The sequence below is a fragment of the Camelus dromedarius genome, chromosome X (genome assembly GCF_036321535.1).
Source record: "Camelus dromedarius isolate mCamDro1 chromosome X, mCamDro1.pat, whole genome shotgun sequence".
Taxonomy (NCBI): domain Eukaryota; kingdom Metazoa; phylum Chordata; class Mammalia; order Artiodactyla; family Camelidae; genus Camelus; species Camelus dromedarius.
The window spans coordinates 34,248,218-34,267,910 of NC_087472.1; the positions used below are offsets into that span (position 1 = coordinate 34,248,218).

The window sequence follows — 19,693 nt, forward strand, 5'->3', positions numbered from 1 at the left end:
TGGTAGTCTCCCCACAGGAGGTATTTCGTTTATTCACTCAACAACTATTTCTCAAGTATTCATTATGTGCCAGGCACTGCAGATAGAGCCACCAAAAACAGACGTGGTCCTTGCCCTCACCGAGCTGGCAGTCTAGCGGGGGAGTAGGGACAGACGAGCAAAGGGATCATGGCAATGCAGTAAGTGCCTTTGCATTTATTTAGGGAAAATTCAGCTGCCCCAACAGAACAACACCTGGGCTTGAGAACACAGCTTAGAGAAAGGCTCAGACAAGTGCCAGTTCTCTACCTTTACTGGGCTAGCAGGAAATCCAGAGGCAGCTGCCATCCCTCTCTAGCCCTGAGTTCCCCTGTATCCTGGGGGAATCCAGGAAAATAAGGCTTTGGGAGCCCCAAAACGGGCCGCAGTTGGAGGAGTTCACTCTACATTTTCTCCCATGGTTAGAAAATGGTTTTGTCTAGTGAATCGAATATTCTGGCTAATGGCTACTGCGTATCTCATGCATTGCTTACTGATTTTCATGAAGTTAAACGCAACAACATGCACAGGGTGCTAAAGCTAGACTGAACACAACAGACTTTTTTTTCGGTGATTCAGAAAGAACATGAAGTCATTCCAAGGCCTCTAGGTCATTATTATAACCAGTCATGATCATCAGACTGTAGAATGCAGCAAGATCAAGTTATAAAATAGAAAGCTGGGTTGTGTCAACGTCGTGTTGGCCATGTGTGCATTGTTTGAGCATAGCTCAAATTGGATCACCATCTTGTTTCTTTGGAAGTGTTTCTTTTAAGTCAGTCTTCTGAGTGGTTGATGGCTGAGTACAGAGGGGTAGACTAGGGCGTCCCTCTTGGGAAAAGCTGTTGAGCAATTTACAGCAGATTTGCAATCTGGGAGGCACACCGTCCACAGCCATCAGCCTACAGCACCTGGCTTCCCTGGCATTTCTAACCTCCTGGAAGAGATCTGGGCTTCTCCGGACACATGTTCTCCTCTGCACACCACTCCCCCTGCTGCTCCTTGGATCTGCAGGTCACAGTACTGAATAGTGGGCTGGGCATTACCTGGCCTTGATAACCTGGTGTTGGGAGATGTTTCCATCTTGCAGGGAGGGAAGCCACCCCTGGACTTCCTTGTCTAAGAGAAGTCACCACCTGCTTCATTGGACCTGCCCCTGGGAGACACCTTAATGCCAGTCTATGCTGATCATTCAGCTGTGTCAGAGGGAGTTAGCACCTGGTGCATGGCCAGGATCTGTCGACAGTGCCTACAGGTTGAGTCCTCCTGAACTGAGAGTTCATGCTTCTGGCTCAGTGCTCCCCAGGAGCACTTCTTTCCTAAGGCCCAGAGGTCATTACGTATTGTTCCCCCAGCTGACCCAGAGTTCCCTAGATACAGCCACTAAGGTCTGAACTGAACCCACTCAATGTAGTTACATTGACTCTGTATTTCGAGGGGCAACGTGGTCCATGGAAAACAGCAAGGGCTTGAGATCTGAAGTCAGAGAGACCCGGGTTCCAGTCCCTGCTGTGCTGTATCCTGGCTGTGTGATCATGAGCAAGTTCCATAAACTGAGTCTCAGTTCCCTCTTCTGCCCACTGAGGATAATAATAGTACCTACCTCACGAGGGATTGACAGGATCATGTGAGAAAAACCCTATAAAACCCAAAAAGTACAGAGCACATTTTTGCTCTTTTTATAATGATTGAGGGTTCATCATGTACCCAGGGCTGTGCTTTTTTTTAAAAATAAACAATTTATTTAGCTATAATTTCTAAGCCATAAAGTTTACCCATTTAAAATTCACAACTCAGTGTTCTTGAGTTATATCTAATATATTCACAGGGTTGTACAATTCTTGCCACAACTTAATTTTAGAACATTTTCACCCCTCCTAAAACAAACTTTATACCCTTTAGCACTCATTCCCCATTCCCCTCCTAATCACCACCCAGCCCTAACTGACTTTTCTGTCTCTATAGCCTTGCCCATGCTGGACATTTTGTATTAACGGAATCATACGATATATGGTCTTTGTGGCTTCCTTTTTTCACTTAGCATAATGTTTTCAAGGGTCATCCATGTTGTAGCACATATCAGTACTTCATTTCTTTTTATTGACTAATAATATTCCTTTGTATGGATAGACCACATTTTGTTTATCCATTCATCGGTTGGTGGACATTTGGGTTGTTTCCACCTTTTGTCTATTACGAATAATGATGTTATAAACACTGAGGTACAAGTTTTTGTGGAGACATATTTTCCCATTCCTCTTGGGTATGTATCTAGGAGTGGGATTGTTGGTCTATGTTTAATTTTGAGAAACTGCCATACTGCTTTCCAAAGTGACTGCACCATTTTACATTCCCATCAGAAATGTTAGAGGGTTACGATTTCAACATATCCTTGTCAACACTTGTTATCACTCATCTTTTTTATTTTATCTATTGTGGCAGATGTGAAATGGTATCTCATTGTAGTTTTGATTTGCATTTCCCTAATGATTGGTGATACTGAGCATCTTTCCATGTGCTTATTGGCAGTTTGTGTATTTTTTTGGTGAAATGTCTATTCAAATCCATTGCCCATTTTTAAACTGGGCTATTTGACCATAAAAGAGGGTTTATTTCTGGACTCTCAGTTCTATTCCATATGACTGATATGCCTAAGCCTTATGCCAGTACCACAGTTTCGATTACCATTGCTTCATAGTAAGTTTTGAAATCAGGACGTATGAGTCCTCCTACTTTGTTCTCTTTTTTAAGACTGTCTTGGTTATTCTGGGTCTCTTGTGATTCCATGTGAATTTTTGAATTAGCCTGTCAGTTTCTACAAAGTCAGCTGTGTTCTGATGGGACTGTGTTGAATCTATACACCAATTTAGGAAGTACTGCCATCTTAGCAATACTAAGTCTCCCAATCCATGAACATAGAGTGTCCTTCCATTTATTTAAATCTTCTTCAGTTTCTTTCACACATGTTTTGTAGTCTCCAGTACACAAGTCTTGTGCTTCTTTTACTAAATTTACACTTAAGTATTTTATTCTTTTTGATGCTATTGTAAATAGAATTGTTTCCTAATTTTATTATCAGATTGTTTATTGCTAGTGCATAAAACACAATTGATTTTCGTATATTTATCCTCTAACCTTGCTGAGTTTGTTTATTAGTTCTAATAGCTTATTAGTGGCTTCCTTGGGGTTTTCTATATATAAGATCACATCATCTACAAATGGAGATAGTTTTACTTCTTCCTTTCCAATCTGGATGCCTGTATTTCATTTTACTCTCTAATTGTTCTGGCTAGAAATCCAAGTATAGTGTTGAATAGAAGTGAAAATGAAAAGCCTGGACTTTTTCCTGATTTTAGGGGAAAGCTTTCAGTCTTTCACTATCAAGTATGATGTTAGCTTTGGTTTTTCATAGATAACCTTTATAATGTTGAAGTTCTCTTTTATTTCTAACTTGTTGAGTTTTATCATGAAAGGGTGTTGGACTTTGTTAAATGATTCTTCTGTCTGTTGAGATGATCATGTGGTTTTTGTCCTCTATTCTATTAATGTGGTGTACTATATTAATTGATTTGGGGATGTTAAATCAACCTTGCATTCCTGCAATAAATCCCACATAGTGTATAATTCTTGATATATGTTGCTCGATTCAGATTGCTAGTATTTTGTTGAGGAACTTTGTATCGAAATTCATAAGAAATATTATTGGTCTGTAGTTTTCTTATGATGTCTTTATCTGGTTTGGTATCAAGGTAATACTGGCCTCATTAAATGAGATGAGAAGTATCCTTTCCTCTTCTTTTTTTTTTTTAAGGGTTTGTGAAGAATTAGTATAAATGCTTCTTTGAACATTTGACAAAATTCACCATTGAAGCCATCTGGGCCTGGACTGACTGACTGACTGACTGACTGACTTTATTGTTGCGAGGGGGGATTTTATTTTTGGTGGGGGGAGGTAATTAGGTTTATTTACTTATTTATTTTTAGAGGAGGTACCTGGGATTGAACCCAGGACCTCATGCATGCTGAGCATACGCTTTACCAGGTGAGCTATACCTTCCCTCTGTGAGAGGGGATTTTAAATTACTATTTCAATTTAACTTCATGTTATTAGCCTATTCAGATTTTCTATCTTCTTGAGTCATTTTTGGTAATTTGTGTATTTCTAAGAATTTATCCATTTTATCTTATCTAATTTGTTAGCATAAGAGTCTTCAAAATAGTCCCCTTATAATTGACTCCATATCTCTAGAGTCTGTGGTGATGTCCCTTCTTTCATTCCTGATTTTAATCATTTTAATCTTCTCTCTTTTTTGCTTGGTGTGTACAGCTAAAGTTTGTTAGTGTTACTGATCTTTTCAAAAAACTTTTCGTTTCATTGATTTTTTTTCTCTATTTTTCTATCCTCTATACTTTACTATTTCTTTCCTAAATCTGCTTGTTTGGGGTTTAGTTTGCTCTTCTTTTTCAAGTTTTATAAGGTGGAAGGTCAGGTCATTGATGTGAAATCTTTCTTCTTTTTAAATGTAGGTGTTTATAAATTTCCCTCTACACCCTCCATTAGCTAGATCTCATACATTTTAGTATACTGTATCTTCATTTTCATTCACATCAAAGTATTTTCCAATTTCCCTTGCAATTTCATCTTTAACCCATTGGTTACTTAAGAACATTTTATTTAATTTTGACATATATGTGAATTTCCCAAATTTCCTTCTGTTACTGATTTCCGATTTAATTCTGTTGTGCTCAAAAAACATACTTTATATGGTCTAATTCCTTTTAAATTTGTAGAGGTTTACTTTATGACCTAACCTGGAGAATGTTCCAGGTGCACTTAAGAAGAATGTATATACGCTGCTGTCAGGTGACATATTGTATAGATTTCTGTTAGGGTTAGTTGGTTTATGGTGTTGTTCAGGTCCTCTATCTTCTTGTTGATCTTCTACCTAGTTGTTATAACCATTAATGAAAGTAAGGTATTGAAGTCTCCAGCTACTGCAGTTGAATTATGTGTTTCTCCTTTCAATTCAGTCATTTTTTACTTCATGTATTTTGAGGGCTCCATTGTTAAGTGACAGCACCATGCTTTTGTGATGGCTATAAGAACTAGTGAAAAGCAACACTGACACACTGATCCTGTCAATTTGGAGTTTGAAAGGCATTTGGAAGTTTTTTCCCAGTATCTTGACCACCATGATGAACTATAGGGTAATGGTTAAAAACATGGGCTTTGTAGTCCCTCCAACCTGGGCTCAAATCCACTCTGCCATTTACAACTCATGTAACCTTGGGTAAGTCACAGAACTAAGTGGATCGGTTTCTTTCTCTGTAAACTGGGGCTAATGATAGCACCTACCTCATTGGGCTGTTGTGAGGATTAAATGGGATAATGTGTGATGACCTGAGCCTAAGTTAGTGCTTGCTTGCCATCTGTCTGTCTGCTGAAAGCAAAGGCAGTTGGTATTATCTGAGAATATTCTCACAGATAACATGGGAATGGGCCCCCCCCAAGACAGACTAAAAGAAGCCTTTCAGAAAGAAAGCATTTAGGTAGGGAGGGTGTATAGCTCAGTGGTAAAGCACATGTTTAGTATGCACAAGGTCCTGAGTTCAATCCCCAGTACCTCCATTAAAGATTTTTATTAAAAAAGAAGGGGAAAAAAAGGCATTTGCTATGGATAATTCTCAGATGTACACACTTACCATCACTAAAAGCTGTTGATTAGAAGATTTTGCTACATATATGTATAGCAGGCAGGCTGGCCCTATAGGAACACAGAGAAGTAATGTGATTTGAGCAATTGAAAGAATGCTCCCCTCCCCACCCCCACATTTGCAAGTCCCAGCGTATCTCTCATACACTTTACACATTCAGACACCCTGCATTCTACTAGTAGAGCTCTGTTCTTTTAGGGTCCCTCCATCAACAGTCCTCTTTGAAGTGCACACTCTTGGGATTGTCCTAGCTTGTTTCACACTTTCCCACTAAAGCCTGAGAAACTTGTCAGATTCATTTCCTTCTGCTGGAGGAGATCCAACACAACCCCAGAGCAACAGAGCCCTGGGGGTCGGACAGGCTCGGAAGAGGGTGGGGTTTGGGTCAGGGACAGTTCCAAGGGGGACATAAAACAAATCTCACCTCCTTAAGTATGCTTACAACTGACTCTCAGACCAGGCATAGCCATGGAAGAGTTCACCCCCACCCTACCTCACCCCATGCCTTTTCCCATTTCGGAGGTGACGGGGCTATTAGCAGCCCAGGCCATTCAACTCTACTCACTCTGCTTTCGGGGTTGGCAGAACATAGCTGCCCCTTCCCCTAACCTCTAGCAGCCAGGTAATGCTCTCTCTCGGTACCTGCGACCCAACTGGGCACCAGAGACCCAGGCCTGAGACGCCAAGGGAGCTCAGCCACCGTCCTCAGCACCGGGGCTCATCTGTTGATTCTCTTTCTGGGTTTAGATTACATGCACAGCGCCCACCGCCCTGTCACTGGGGGCCACCTGGGGAAAAAGGAGAGTAGTTATGTGGGCGGCGTGGGCACCAGCCCCAGGAAGTCGAGCCGCTGCACGCCTCCGCCTGCCGACTCTGAGCTTGTCAGCTTTTGCTACCTCCACATGCGGGAACAAAGGAAGGAGCAGGAAAGCCGGACAGATGTCAACGAGAACTTAATATTCTTTGAGGAGACCAGGCCCCGGACCAAGTCTGACCCCACATCCAAAAGCTCTGGCCAAGGTTACGATGTGATTCCCGATGACTTTGATGCAGCTAGCCTAGACCACGAGCCTTGCGCCAGCAGGGCCCGGTCCTACACCTTGGACAATTCTCTTGGGGCTGAAGCCCTGAATTTCTACTGTGACTCTTGCAAAGCCAAACTCCAGGAGCAGCGGGGCCCTCGCAAAAGTGGGAGGCCCGGCTCCTCTCGGGACAATATGGTAGACTTGATGTCCCTCCCACCCCCTGGCAGTGAGGAGGAGGAAGAGGAGGAAGATGAGAGCACTTCGCTGTTGCCTGCCATTGCTGCCCCACCTCCTGGTTTCCGAGACAACAGTTCTGATGAGGATGACCCCAAGCGCCGGGCCGTCCAGAGCCAGGAGCAAGGACGCCACCTGCGTGGGCTTCTGTACGATGAGATTCCAGTGACATTGATTGACAGCGTGCAGACCCGGACAGTCCGAGATCATGCCCAGGAGCTAGATGATGCCCTGGTGTCCACTCTGCAGGCTCTGGAAGCCCTGGCAGCCTCAGAGGATGGACCACATCCCCCACCCCCACAGACTGCAGGTAACCACCCGTTCCTCCTCCCTCTTGCCCCCTCCTTCCTTCTCCTGGCGAGGCAGGGCCAGCAGGTGACATTTCTTCCTACTAAGCAGAGGTGAAAGTCAGCGTAGTGTGTCAGGGCAATGGATGGGCCAGAGGCAAGTCAGATAGGGTCGAGGGATCTGCTGCTCAGCCCCCACTCCAGCTCTGGCTCTCACCGTTCCATGTCTTTGGAAATGTCTTGCAGATGGACCCCAGGGATGGGGTCATGACAGCTACAGAGCCATGCCAGAATGGAGGATCAGAGTAAAATTATGAGAGATATAGAAGACAGGCAGAGAACATCCAGCAGGCATATGACTGGAAGAAAAACAAAACAACCAACTAACCATTTAGGGTCCTGGGATCGGGGAAGCCAGGAGCCGTCTCTGCTCAGGGCTGAGCCTTTATCCTGCCTACAAGCGTTGGCTCTCAGTCAGACACACTTGAGTCCTGACTTCTTCACCACTTTCAGTGTCCCCTTTGGCAAGGCACTTAACCCTCTCTGAGCCTCACTTCTATCCTCTTAAATGAATTGGAGATCAATAGTTCTATCACACAGGGTTGTGAAGATTAAATGAGATCGTTCGTGCAAAGCATAGAAACGCTGCCTAGTGCAGAGTAAGGACTCAGTATGTGGTAGGGATTATGATTAATTATTATTTTGAGGTCATACCATACAACATGCTTACTAGTCCCTGTTATAGACCCACATATGTCCCTCTTGTAGACAAACACATGTGTCAGACACGCACCCATAGTCACACATACATCCTTCCTTCCACATATGCCTTCAAACTAAGAGGCCAGTGATACAACAACAGAAAAGAAGTAGGGAGGAATGAGGCGTACGAGAAGGTTCATGTGAGGCGAGGGCAAATGTGGACAGAGAGGGTCAAGAGATTGGGGTCAACGGGAACCTGGCTGACCAGGGAGAGTACCAAGCCCTGCCTTTTCTGTATGTGAGAGCATCCTTGGTGTTGGGCAGCCCCCATGTGTTCGGCCCCCAGGCCTGGTATTTCTCTTTGCTCAGAGTCTGGAGCTCCAAACACTAGCTGCTCCCAGGCGAGAGGCCCATGTGGGTAGCCAGAGAGAGGCCAAGTTCAGCTAAATGGCCTCAGCTGCGGCGACTGTAGGCCAGCCTGGCCAGATGAGGAGGGCCAGAGAGAGAGAGAGCTCTCTTTGCCAGCTCTCTTCAGGACAATTAACAAAAATTTCCTAGCTGTTGAATCTAAAAATAGTGATGATTAGCATGTTGTTTTGCATGTGATTTGCATGTTAATTTGCCATCAAACTGCCCAGATCATCTCTATGCCTCTTTTGTTCCTCTTTCGGATTCCAGTCTTTCATAACCCCCCTCCCAGCTTGCCTCTTTGTCCCCTCTCTTCCCCTCCTCCCCCCATCAGCTTTGCAGTACCCCTAGGCCTGACTGGTTTTCCCCAGCTTGAACTACTGCTGACTAGCCTTGACCCCCATAGACTCTCTACATATGGTTGTAAAGGATTTGACCTGAGTAAGTGCTGCAGGCCCTGTCCCTGTTCCTCCAGGTCTGATTGTGCTGGCCACAATCACCCCCGAATCGTCGCTGGACTCGGGCCATGAAACCAACTCTTCGGAGCTCACGGACATGTCGGAGATGATGTCGGCCATGAAGCAGCACCAGAACACCACTTACTTCCTGGCCCAGCACCTCAATAAGGACAGCCTCCTGGCCCGCAAGGACCTACCCTTCCGGATCCAGAGCTGCGCAGCCCAGGCTGTTCTCACGGCCCCTTACTCTCTCGGGCGCCCGGATCCCAACTCGTCCCTCCAGCCAGCCGTCACAAGCCAGAGTCCTGGCCCCTCTGGCGCTCGGAGGAAGCTGCCCTCTACAGAGGCCCAGGCACAGCGCGAGCGAACATACGCCCTGACAGTGCACCCAGCCCTGTCCCCGCAGCTAAGTGAGCAGAAGAATCTGAGCCTGCTGTCCCCAGTTCCTGAGGACAAAGGGCCTGGCCACACCAGGGCAGGCCTAGAGATGTCACTGAGGGCAGCCACACCGTCCCTCAGTGAAGAACAAGTCTCTGAGCTACGGGAGAGCCTGCCCAAGGAGGTCAGGTTGAGCCCGAAGCTCATCCTGGACCCAAAGGGCAGCGTGACTCCAGCCATCATCTCGGCTGCCCTCCAGCAGGTGGTTCACACTAAGAGTCTACCTGCCCCTGGCGGGGCCTTGGGGAACCCTCCCAGCAGTGGGGAGAGAAGGCTGGAGGCCAGCGTAGGGAGGCCAGAAGTCAGCATGCTGGGCGGCAGTGCCAATAAGAATCTTAAGTTCAAAATGAGCCCTGGTGCTCTGGAGACCTCACGAAATTCCCAGCAGCAGCTGAGCCCAGAGGTCTCATCCAGCTCCAGAGCACCCACAGGCAGCCGAGCTGATAGTCTGCACCTCTCCTCCCAAGAGGACAGGCTGCCTGTTCAAAGCATCCCTCCCAAAAGCTATCTCTCGCACACGAGTCGAGAGTCAGTGGACAAGCAAGCGAGCGGGGAGATGGCAGGCAAGGGTGGGCCCGAGGGTGCTAAGCCTTCCCTGCACAAGCCGGGCACCATCTCCGGCCAGGGGGAGAAGGGACAGCTGGAGAGCACACCCCAAAGCAGCAAGCTTGAAGAGACCAGTCTGGTCCCCCGAGCTGGCTACCCCATGATTCTGCAGAGCCCCAGCTGCCAGCCCCGTGGCCCCAGCCCCAGCGGCCAGTCCCGAGGCCACAGCCCCAGCTGCCAGCCTCGTGGCCAGAGCCCACTGAGGCCTCAGGCCACCAGCCGGCAGGTGAGCACCATGCCCTCCAGGAAGGTTGAAACGACCCTGGATGGAGCCCACTTGGCCTCTGAAGGCCCCACCAAGCCCAAATCATCCCGAGGCCCTTTCCGGCTCCGCAATTTATTCTCTGCCACCTTCCCAACCCGCCAGAAGAAGGAGACCGATGAGCGGCAGGCCCAGCTGCAGAAGGTCAAGCAGTATGAGCTAGAGTTCCTCGAGGAACTTCTCAAGCCACCAAGCCAGGGGGAGCTGCCGGGCACTGAGTACCTGCAACCCCCAGCGCCAGGCCGCTGCAGCTGCCAGCTCCGCAGCAGCCCCGTGCAGCAGGGGCCTGGCATGTCCCGAGAGCAGAGGCGCAGCTGCGATTGCAAGCGCATGTGCCGCGGAGGCCGACCTCAGGCCCCCCAGACGCCGGTGCCCAGCCTCCGGGGAAGGGAAAGGGACAGAATCCCCCCTACCCAGAAGCAGCCTGAGACCTGCCCGGGATTGAGCCTCGGCAGCCCCACCAGTGTCCAGCGCATCCGCTCCACCAGCCTGGAATCCCGAGAGTGCCGATCAGACCCTGAGAGCGGCGTTTCGTGCCTGACCACGTGTGCCTCCGGGGGCGAATGTCTAGGGGCTCCCAACTACAGGAAACTGATGCGTCGCTACAGCATCAGTGAGCTGGACCAGGGCGACAGGGCCTCGTTGACCTCGGATGTCTACCCGCACCCACCCCTGGGTATGCTGCCCAGGGAGGCCAAGGAGGTAGAGGCAGGCCTCCCCCTAGGCGTGGGTCCCAAAAGCAAATCGCTGGAGTCCCCGACCCTGGGAGACCCGTCCTACGTCCACGTTGCCCCTGAGACCAAAGGCCCCAGACAGATGGCCGTGTTCTCACTGCCAGAGGAGGTGTACCGCAAGCCCGCAGAGCTGGACGAGGACAGTGAGAGTGGCAAGTGCTGCTCCATCCGCTACTGCTTCTACTACCGCAAGTGCGACATGGCAGATGACGCCAGTGACGGCAAGGATGAGCTCTCCTACTCCATCCCCATGAAGATCCTGCCCGGCATGAAGCTGGACGAGCAGGTGGTGCCCGTTGTGAGCAGGACCCTGCAGGTGCTGGATGCCGCCACCTGCAGCAGCAGTAGCCCTGGGGCCTCCCGCACCCAGGAGATTGACCTGCGGGTGTCTACCTTTGAGGGGAGCCTGGCCAAGATCAATGCCCTGCGGGCCCACGCCTATGGCCTGCCTGATGGCTTCCTGGCTGCCCGGCTGGACACCAACGAGCTGCTGACAGTCCTGCGGCAGTGCGTGGCCAGCCCTGAGGCCCGCGCCCCCAAGCCCTACGTCTCCCAGATCTCCGAGTACAAACTCGAGCTGGCTCTCAAGTTCAAGGAGCTCCGGGCCTCCTGCCGTCGAGTGGCCAATGTGGACAAGAGCCCAACTCACATGCTGGCAGCCATCACGGGCAGCTTCCAGGTGCTGAGCAGCCTCATTGAGACCTTCGTGCGGCTGGTGTTCATCGTGCGCTCCGAGGCCCAGCGCCAAGAGCTGCTGGCCAAGGTGGAAGAGGTGGTGAGGAACTACACCTTCCTGCTGCGCGCAGCTGAGGAGTCCACCGCCCGGAACCTTAACCAGCAGCAGCAGCAGCAGCAGCAGCAGCAGCAGCAACAGCAGGCGGCAGCTGCTGTGGGGGCAGCTGCAGGGCACCCACCAGGCTCCCCGACTTCAGCGACTGTTATGAGCACATTCACCCGCTCCTTAAAAACCCTTATTAAGTAGGGCATCAGCCCAGGCCTGTCCCCCTTCCCCAACCACGGCCCCAGGTTTGAGCTTCGTGGTCTTTGCATCTTGTGGTGAGTGTGTGTTCTGCTGGGCCAGTCAGGGTCCCAAAGCCTTCAGCCTCTGGGGAGTGACAACTCCCTGGATTGAGGCTGTCCCTGAGGGCTCCAGGCAGCTGCCACCCTGAGTATCATCACCCCTTCCCTGGCCTCTGGGCGTCACTGTGAGGGCCAAGGGCCCCCCCCCATCACTACGTCTGCTACAGAGGTATATTTTCTCTCTTCTCTAGGGCTGAGACGTGCCATCAGGCTCACTTCCTGCTCCAGTTTGGGGGTGGGAGCGAGACAGGCCTGAAGCAGGAGGCCTGTGGGCCTTGAGTTCCTCCTGGCATCTGTTCCCCTCCCAGGAGCAGTGGCAGTAGTTGCAGGCCAGGGCGCCAAGCGAGCAGAGGCGGGAGAGAGCACTCAGCGGAGATGTGCCCGCCCACCCTGGGCTCATACTCACTCGGCAGGAGCCACCGCAGAGGGCCCATGCCCAGGTGGTAGGTCTGCAGAAAACAGCCACACAGGGCTGTTTGCAGCCACCCTGACAGGCTGGCAGCCTCAGGCGTGCTCGCCCCCAGGCCCAGTAGCTCCACACCAGCCATCCCATCCCCAAAGTGCCCTGCCCCTCACTGACGGGCAGGGCAGCTCAGTCCACTAGGGAGCAAGCATCTGAGGTCACCCCACAAGTTCTGGGTAAGGTACCTGGTGAACACGTCTGCCCTGGGGAGACCCAGTGCAGGCCTCGGAGCCCGCCTGGCCCAGCCCAGCTCAGCGCAGGGGCTGTTGTTGCTGGTGAGAGGCTCCTCTCAACATCTCTACCAGACAGACTGTCCTTAGGAGTACGACTTAGCTACAGATTGGGGGTGGGGGGTGGGGGGGTGGGGGGAAGGGGGTCGGGGGTGGGGGGTGTTGATGACTATATCTTAAACTTCTGGAAGCTAGCGTGATATGTTAATCCTGAGTATATGCTTTTGGCTGTGTATTGACCCTGTGGATTTGTCTCTCTAAGAAAAGAAGCTGAGCGCCTTACCCGGTGCGGTCCTGCACCTCTCTCTCTCTCTCTCTCTCTCTCTCTCTCTCTCTCTCTCTCTCTCTCTCTCTCTCCTCCCCCACCCCCTGGAGTCTTCTGGAAGGGAATTCACACTGTTTAGCATCCTCCTTGACACACATCTGCTGCCGTCACCGCCCCCCACCCTACAACCTTCCTGGGAGTGAAGACACGGAGTCCCTACTAATCGTCCCATTGTAGGGAACAAAGAAAGCCAATGCTTCTTCTGTATAGATTGCTTGTCGTCCACCTCTCCATACCTCCCTGTTTCCCACATGCTCATGCCCTGTGTCTGCCTCTCTTTCATCATTCCGTGAGAGGCCCGTGTGAAACCTCCCATTCTTATGTGAGTTTTATAAAGATATACACTGTGCTTAAGCCACCCCACCCCATCCATCCTTGGAACCCCCAAGTGCAAAAAAGATCCCCCTGAGTGGCAATTCCTCCCGGCAAGGATTGGGGGAGCTTCTTCTGCAGAAGCCAGCCCACACCCCCCCCCCAGTCCCACAGGACCAAGTTGTTTAATGGACCAGAGATGCAGCCAGTGGGGAACCTTTGTGCCCGAGACCACTGGCAGCCCGCCCGCGTGCTGACGTGGTCTTCCTCTTCTCCCAGCTTCCTGATCCTGCCCCTTCCCCACTCAGACCCCGCCTGTGTCATTCATTCCACCGCCATCCTTCACCTCTCCCTCAGCCTCATGGAGAGGACACATTTTCTATTGTCTGTATATAGTATATATACTACATAAAATATATAAATTCTATATATATACTAATTTATGTCTTGTTTTTCCGACAAGAATGATTAAATCTATTCATCTTACTATCCCAATAAGTCTTCATGGTGCCACTTTGTGGGTGTCCTTGTGTCCTTGAATGTTTGGTTGCCAGCGGCCCTTTGTGTGCTCCCCCTGGGCCTCTGTGCCCATCTACCTGGGCCCTGGTGGTTGAGGGAAACTGAGGACCCTGCTCTTCCCACCCCCCCTTTTCCCCTCTTAGAAGTCTCCTGTTGGCCACGGAGTTGGATACTATCTACTCCTTTCTCTTGACCCTGGGGCCTTTGGCTCACCTGCACCATGGCTGTGACCTCAGAGCTGGGGGCTGGGGGTGGTATGGGGTGGTATGGGGTGGGGCAAAACACAATGTGCTCTGTGTCTAGTGCCCCAGACTGTCTGGGAGTTAGGAGATAAGGATTTAGTTCAGCTTTCAAGTTGTGGCTGGGAAATGGGGCCTCTCCCTCTGAAACATGCCCGGTCACCTCAGAACATAGCCTGCCTGCCTTGTGGCTTAGGCTGCCCAGTCCCTTATGGTGTCCTCTGGCAATTTCTTGAGGGGAGGAGGACGTTTCCATAAAATAGAAGCAGCAGGACCCTAAGCAGGGCTGACTTCTCTGGCTTTTCAGAGAGTTACCTAGTGGTGAGCAATGATTCTGTTTCTCCTGTTCTGTTTCCTTCCAGTAATCACAGATCCCCACTAGCCTATGAGATGCCTTTGTGCCAACTAGAAAAAGTTCTCCCTGCTACACCCACCCACCATGATGAATTAGAAAAAAACAAAAAAACCCAGTCCTCTGGATGATGCTAGCCCTGTGTGCACGTGGCTTGGTAATTTCAGCCCCACTTGCTTCGTTGGCCTGAGGCACTAATGACACAGCCGTGTACAGTAGCCCTGATGAGTCACTTCCTCCCAAAGCTTGGGCACAGATGCTTTTTCTCATGTTTGCAAAGGCTGTGGCTAAAGCGGTTTGGAAGCCAAGTACAGAGGAGGAGCCAGAGACAGCATAGTTGGGCTGGGTGGCTCTGCATGCGGGAGGCCACCAGGGGTGACAGGCCTAGCCCTGGTGGCAGAGTTCTTTGGGGAGCTGCCCATCAGGGATACTGTCCCACAACATCAGGGTTAGGACTCTGAAAGTCAGTGCCAGTGTGAAGTGAGGCCTGCCACCACTCAAAATGACCTGACTGGACAGCCCAGAAATTTGGGCTCCTGCACTCCATAGTCAGAAAGCATTCTTACTCGGTTCTATGCTCTGGGTATCCACCCACACAGCGCCCGACACATAGGAGGTCTTCGATAAATATTTGTTGAATGCAACCACTGCTATAAGAGCTTCCTCTGAGACCTCTGTTCTTCGTGAAAAAGGACCCTTTCTCATCTGGGGATGGCTAATCCAGGTCAGTGCAGTTGGACAAGGCCAGGCAGCCTGGCATCCTCCTATCAAAGAGGAGTCAGGTCCAGCATCCAGTGTCCCACAGACTCAGCTGAGTTTCACCAACTACTTTCCAAATCTTTACCAACTCTCCTGAGGTGACCAGTGGGCTCCACTTCTGTGGCCCTGGGGCAATTCTCCACAGTACCTCTGAGCCCTGAAGGAGGCCATCTTCCCACCAGCATCCTCACCATCTTCGGCCTGAGTCGGAGCCTGAAGCTGATGCTCTCCAGCCACCTGGCACCTAACACGAGTCCCCAGAGCCTGACTCTTGCCCTTCTGACTTCTGTCAATTAAAGGGAAAAGACTATTGATGTGGGCCCAGGATGCCTGTGGTGCTGGCACAGTCACATTTTCTTTTCCAAGCTGTTGTCAAGGCCCTGTAGATAACAGGCAATTTCATCAGCAATGAACTGAAAGGACCTGCTCCAACCAAAACTTTTCCTGCCAAAAGGGCAGGGGAGGATCAGCTACCAGCACTGGGGGCGGGGCATGAATTTATATCTTAGGATCAAATTCCTCCAAATAGCCAGTAGGATGGGAGTAATAACTCCATCTCGTGCCCCATTCTGCGGGCTAGAAGTAAACTGTCGGTGTGTCTGGAGCAAAGAGGAGGTCCTCCATGGAGTGGCAGGAAATGACCTCTGAGAGTTCAGTCTCAGGCCCAGGCAAAATGTCCTGAATTCCAGGGCAGGGGAAGGATTCCTTGGTTTCAAAGCCCTGACCTGCTGGAAGGTACCTGAGGTGAGAATTGTGGAGACCTGCCTTCTCACAGGTACAGGACTGCTTGTTTCACTTCAGATTTCTAACAAATGCTTCCCACCCATGGCCACACACTCACACACCAAGTCCCCAGATGCTGCCACGCTCCCAGCATCATAGGGACATCCTCTGGTACCCTCGCTGACCTTTCCAGCTGCCGGTTCTGGACATACTGCTTAACGATGAACTCAGTTTTAGCTTCCCTGCCCTCCTGTCTGTGATGTCCATCCTTCCCTCTGTGTGTTGACTCCTCATTCTTATGTTCATGGCTTCAGCCGAAAAGAATATGCATTTGTAGTGTGTTGGGAGCTTTCCACAACACAGAAAACTCGATCCTTGCTTTTAACTGTGCACCAACGACTGTGTATGAGCACTTAGCATATGCCAGGCACCATGCTAAGTACTTTACGTGCATGATCTCATTTAATCTTCCTAATAGCCCTTTGAGATACTATGAGCTTATCCACTTGTCTTAGGAGAAAACTGAAGCCCAGAGAGGTAAAGTCACTATCCTGAGGTCACACAGCTGGTAAGCAGTAAACCAGTCAGTTTCCAAACCCAGCACAGCCTTTCACCTGCTACCCTGCAGTGCTCGGCCCAGTGCCACCTTGGAAACCCTTTCCTGAAAGCAGAGGTGTGGACTCAGCCACACTTGTCAGAAGAGGGCTGCTCGGGGTACAGGCAGCATGTGGGTAACTGGTCATTGATAACAGTGGGATGTGAGGTGTGGGATATCTCAAACTCACCTGTCCCCTGCCCCATCTCTCTTTACCAGGCTGCCCTAGTGCCACATGCCTCTAGGAACAAGGGGATGGAGTGGTACCTCCACATGAAAATTAGTGGGTGGAAGGGTTATGTCCAAAAAGCCATCATTGAAACTGGTGTCTGAGTCTTCCAGGTTGTGATCCATCCTCCTATGCATTTGCACTTTGCTGAAAGATTTGAGAGTCAAAGATCACACGAGTGATCATCTTAAATGTGTTTATGTAAAAATATCATAGGGAGGAATGCAGAAGTTGCACACCCTGTAAAAAAACAAATCATTTCAAAGACACTTGAGACTTGGGCCTGATAATTCTGGCTTCATTCCCATGCCCACCTTCCCAGCATCCAGGTTCACTCTTCTCTACCCTAGACAAGCTTTGCTGGAAATGTTGAATGTGCTCAGGGCCCATCAGATGAACTAACTGGTGGTGTGGGCCCCAATGGGAGGACATCTAGGACTGGCCTGTTTCCATGGGTCCGGGCACAGGTTGGGGTCAGGCACTCATTCGGGGATAATAGACCTGGCCTGACAGGGTGCCAGGAAGGAACACCAGGAGGAGATGGGGCAGCTTTATCCAAGCCTTCTTCCCGGCCCCAGTATTGCCTTTTACACACCTTAGCACAGGGTCGGCCCCGGGCAGAGACTGAAGGGAGCCAGAATCTGTGCAAGCTGGAGATTTCTGCATCCACAATGAGCAAGCAAAGCAAGGCGGCCGTGTGGGCTAAGGTGAGCAGTTCCCCCCAAAATCAGGACTCGGTTCTATTTTCAGCCCAGCCGCTGATTTGCCACATGATGGGGTACAAGTCATTTCACCTCTTCGGGTCTCTTCTCTAAAATGAAGATGACTGAGTCTTCCGCCTCCCTCTGCGGCTCAGAGGATTAATGAGGTGGTGCTAAAAAAACAGCTATAAAAATCCTGAATCTTAGTTGTACGAGCTTAACAAGTGCAAATCGAACTGCCCCACTCGCAGCTGGTCCACAGAAACTAATTAAGCTTGCACCAAGAGCCTGGCACTAGAAAATTGGATGCCTGTTTCTTTCAAATAACCATTATTTTCAGTCAAAACCATCTCCCCTTCTAAAAGGCATATGTGAGGCCTCCTCCCTCTTGGGCCTTTCTTTTGAAATTGGGAAGGCTGCCCGCTCCCTCAGTGGAGAGCCCCATCTTGGGGTGGACACAGTCAGGCAGCCCTAAGGCTCTTCTTGGCCTTGGACCAATTCCCTGGCTCGTTTCCCTGAAAGCCTCCTCTCCTCTCTTCATTCTTAGCCTCCTCACTAGAAGCAGCTATAATTGATGGAGGCTCGAACATCTCATTTTTCTTCAACATTCAGGCTGAGCTCATAGGAAATGACTTCCAACTCCGCACTCTTAGCCAGTTTCCCAGTGACATCTACTGTGCCCGGTGTTTAGTTCCCATGCATCCCACTCCCACCCTAGCAGTTTGCCAACCCATGGCAGCGTGCCAGGGGCAGCAGGAGAAATGATTTTCAAAGACCCAAGGGGGTGGGGGGCAGCTTAGCTCCCAGGATTATGGCAGGAGGGCTGAGAAGGCAAAGTTGGCTTCGGTTCCCATGCTGGGTTTCCTCCCTACCCCATTCTCACCAGGATATCCTGGACCTCAAGCACTCCTCTGGCTTCTCAATGCCTTACATGGCAATAATCCTCTAGGCCTGCCCTCCCTTCAAAGTGACCTCTTCTTCCTCTTCCTCTCCCCAAGCAAAAACTGGTATTATGCGCATATGTTTGGTTTTGAGCCATCTGATTAACAAATAAAGCAATTTGTGCTGCACCTCAGGGCTTTCCACAAAGTTAAATATAGTCATAGCCAATACGGGATGCAATGAATCTGATATTTTAATTGGTATGCATGTCGTGTGACCTTGCTAATGTGGCTGTCGGAAATCCCTTCTCTCCATTATGGGACTATGCCAGTGGGGAGAGTCCAAGCCACTGAGGTAAACAGTGCTCTCTCTGCCTTCTCTAGAACCTTAATCCCTCAATCTCTCAGCCTGTCCACTTGTAAACTTAGAAGCCCATCTGTCCCTCCCTACCTTGTATACATTTGAGGATAAATCTGCAGTATGGGCAAGCTATTTGCAGTTTCTTGGAAGTAACTACAATTCCTGGTTCCTAGTATGATTTTTACGCAGAAAGGGGAAAAAATGCTACATGGCAGTGGCATGACTCTTGGCCACCGAGGGCAGGGGAATTGGTAGGAAAGCAAGGCAAGCAGAAGCATTCCTGCCCCTTCCCTAACCTGGCACATCAGGAATGTACAATGCCTCCAGGGACCTGGAAAAAAATCAAAGAACCAAGTGGAAAACGGACAGATTTCCCCTCTGCTGACTGACCAATGGAAGAGGCTTTGATCTGACTTGCTGTTTCTGCAGCCCTGAGCCCAGGCCAGCTTGGCTCTGTAGTGGAGCTGCAAGCAAGTGCCCGGCACCAGGAGCCCGGAGATTTGGGTTCTACTTGCAGCTCTTCCAAGAACTCGCTGTGTGACCTTGGGCATTCACTTCCCCTCTCTGAGTATCAGTTTCTTGTTATATAAAAGGAATGGATTGAACTAGAGGGCCTATTAGCTTTTTTTAAAAAGCACGTTTTCTCTACAGTCTTTCATTAAGCATTTTTTTAGACAAGGGCAAGTACTTCTAGCATCACTAAACATTCTCTGGGTCAGTAATTAAACTGGGAGTACGTCCCAACTCATTAAACACCAGAACAAACCACAGAGCCTACTTGGCCCTACTGCTCTCATCTAATCCCCTTCTGTCGAGGGGGGCTAAAATCTCCCATCTCTTAAATCCCCAGGTGATTCTAGCTCCTTGGGATACTGACCTTGTACAGTAAAGCCTACATTCACAGGAAATCAACTCACAGGAACCCTGGGAGAGGGAAATGCATCTAAAGGGTCCAGACAAATCCTCCCTAAGGTAAAACAGCAAACTTTGCTTTATGAGGTAACTCTTCTGGAGCAGGACTTGTTTCAAGATCAACT

General features: G+C 49.9%; 1 protein-coding gene across 6 annotated transcripts in view; it reads left to right on the forward strand.

Annotated features, from left to right (window-relative positions):
* The window catches only part of FRMPD3 (FERM and PDZ domain containing 3), a 121,017-nt gene extending 108,249 nt beyond the window's left edge, over positions 1-12,768 (forward strand). For all 6 annotated transcript variants that reach the window (XM_064482906.1, XM_064482907.1, XM_064482910.1 and 3 more), the window contains 2 exons: positions 6,481-7,302; positions 8,865-12,768. In XM_064482906.1, coding sequence (XP_064338976.1) covers positions 6,481-7,302; positions 8,865-11,869 — 3,827 coding nt within the window. In that variant the 3' untranslated portion in view covers positions 11,870-12,768. The remainder of the gene's footprint in view (positions 1-6,480; positions 7,303-8,864) is intronic.
* Positions 12,769-19,693: the final 6,925 nt, after the last annotated feature.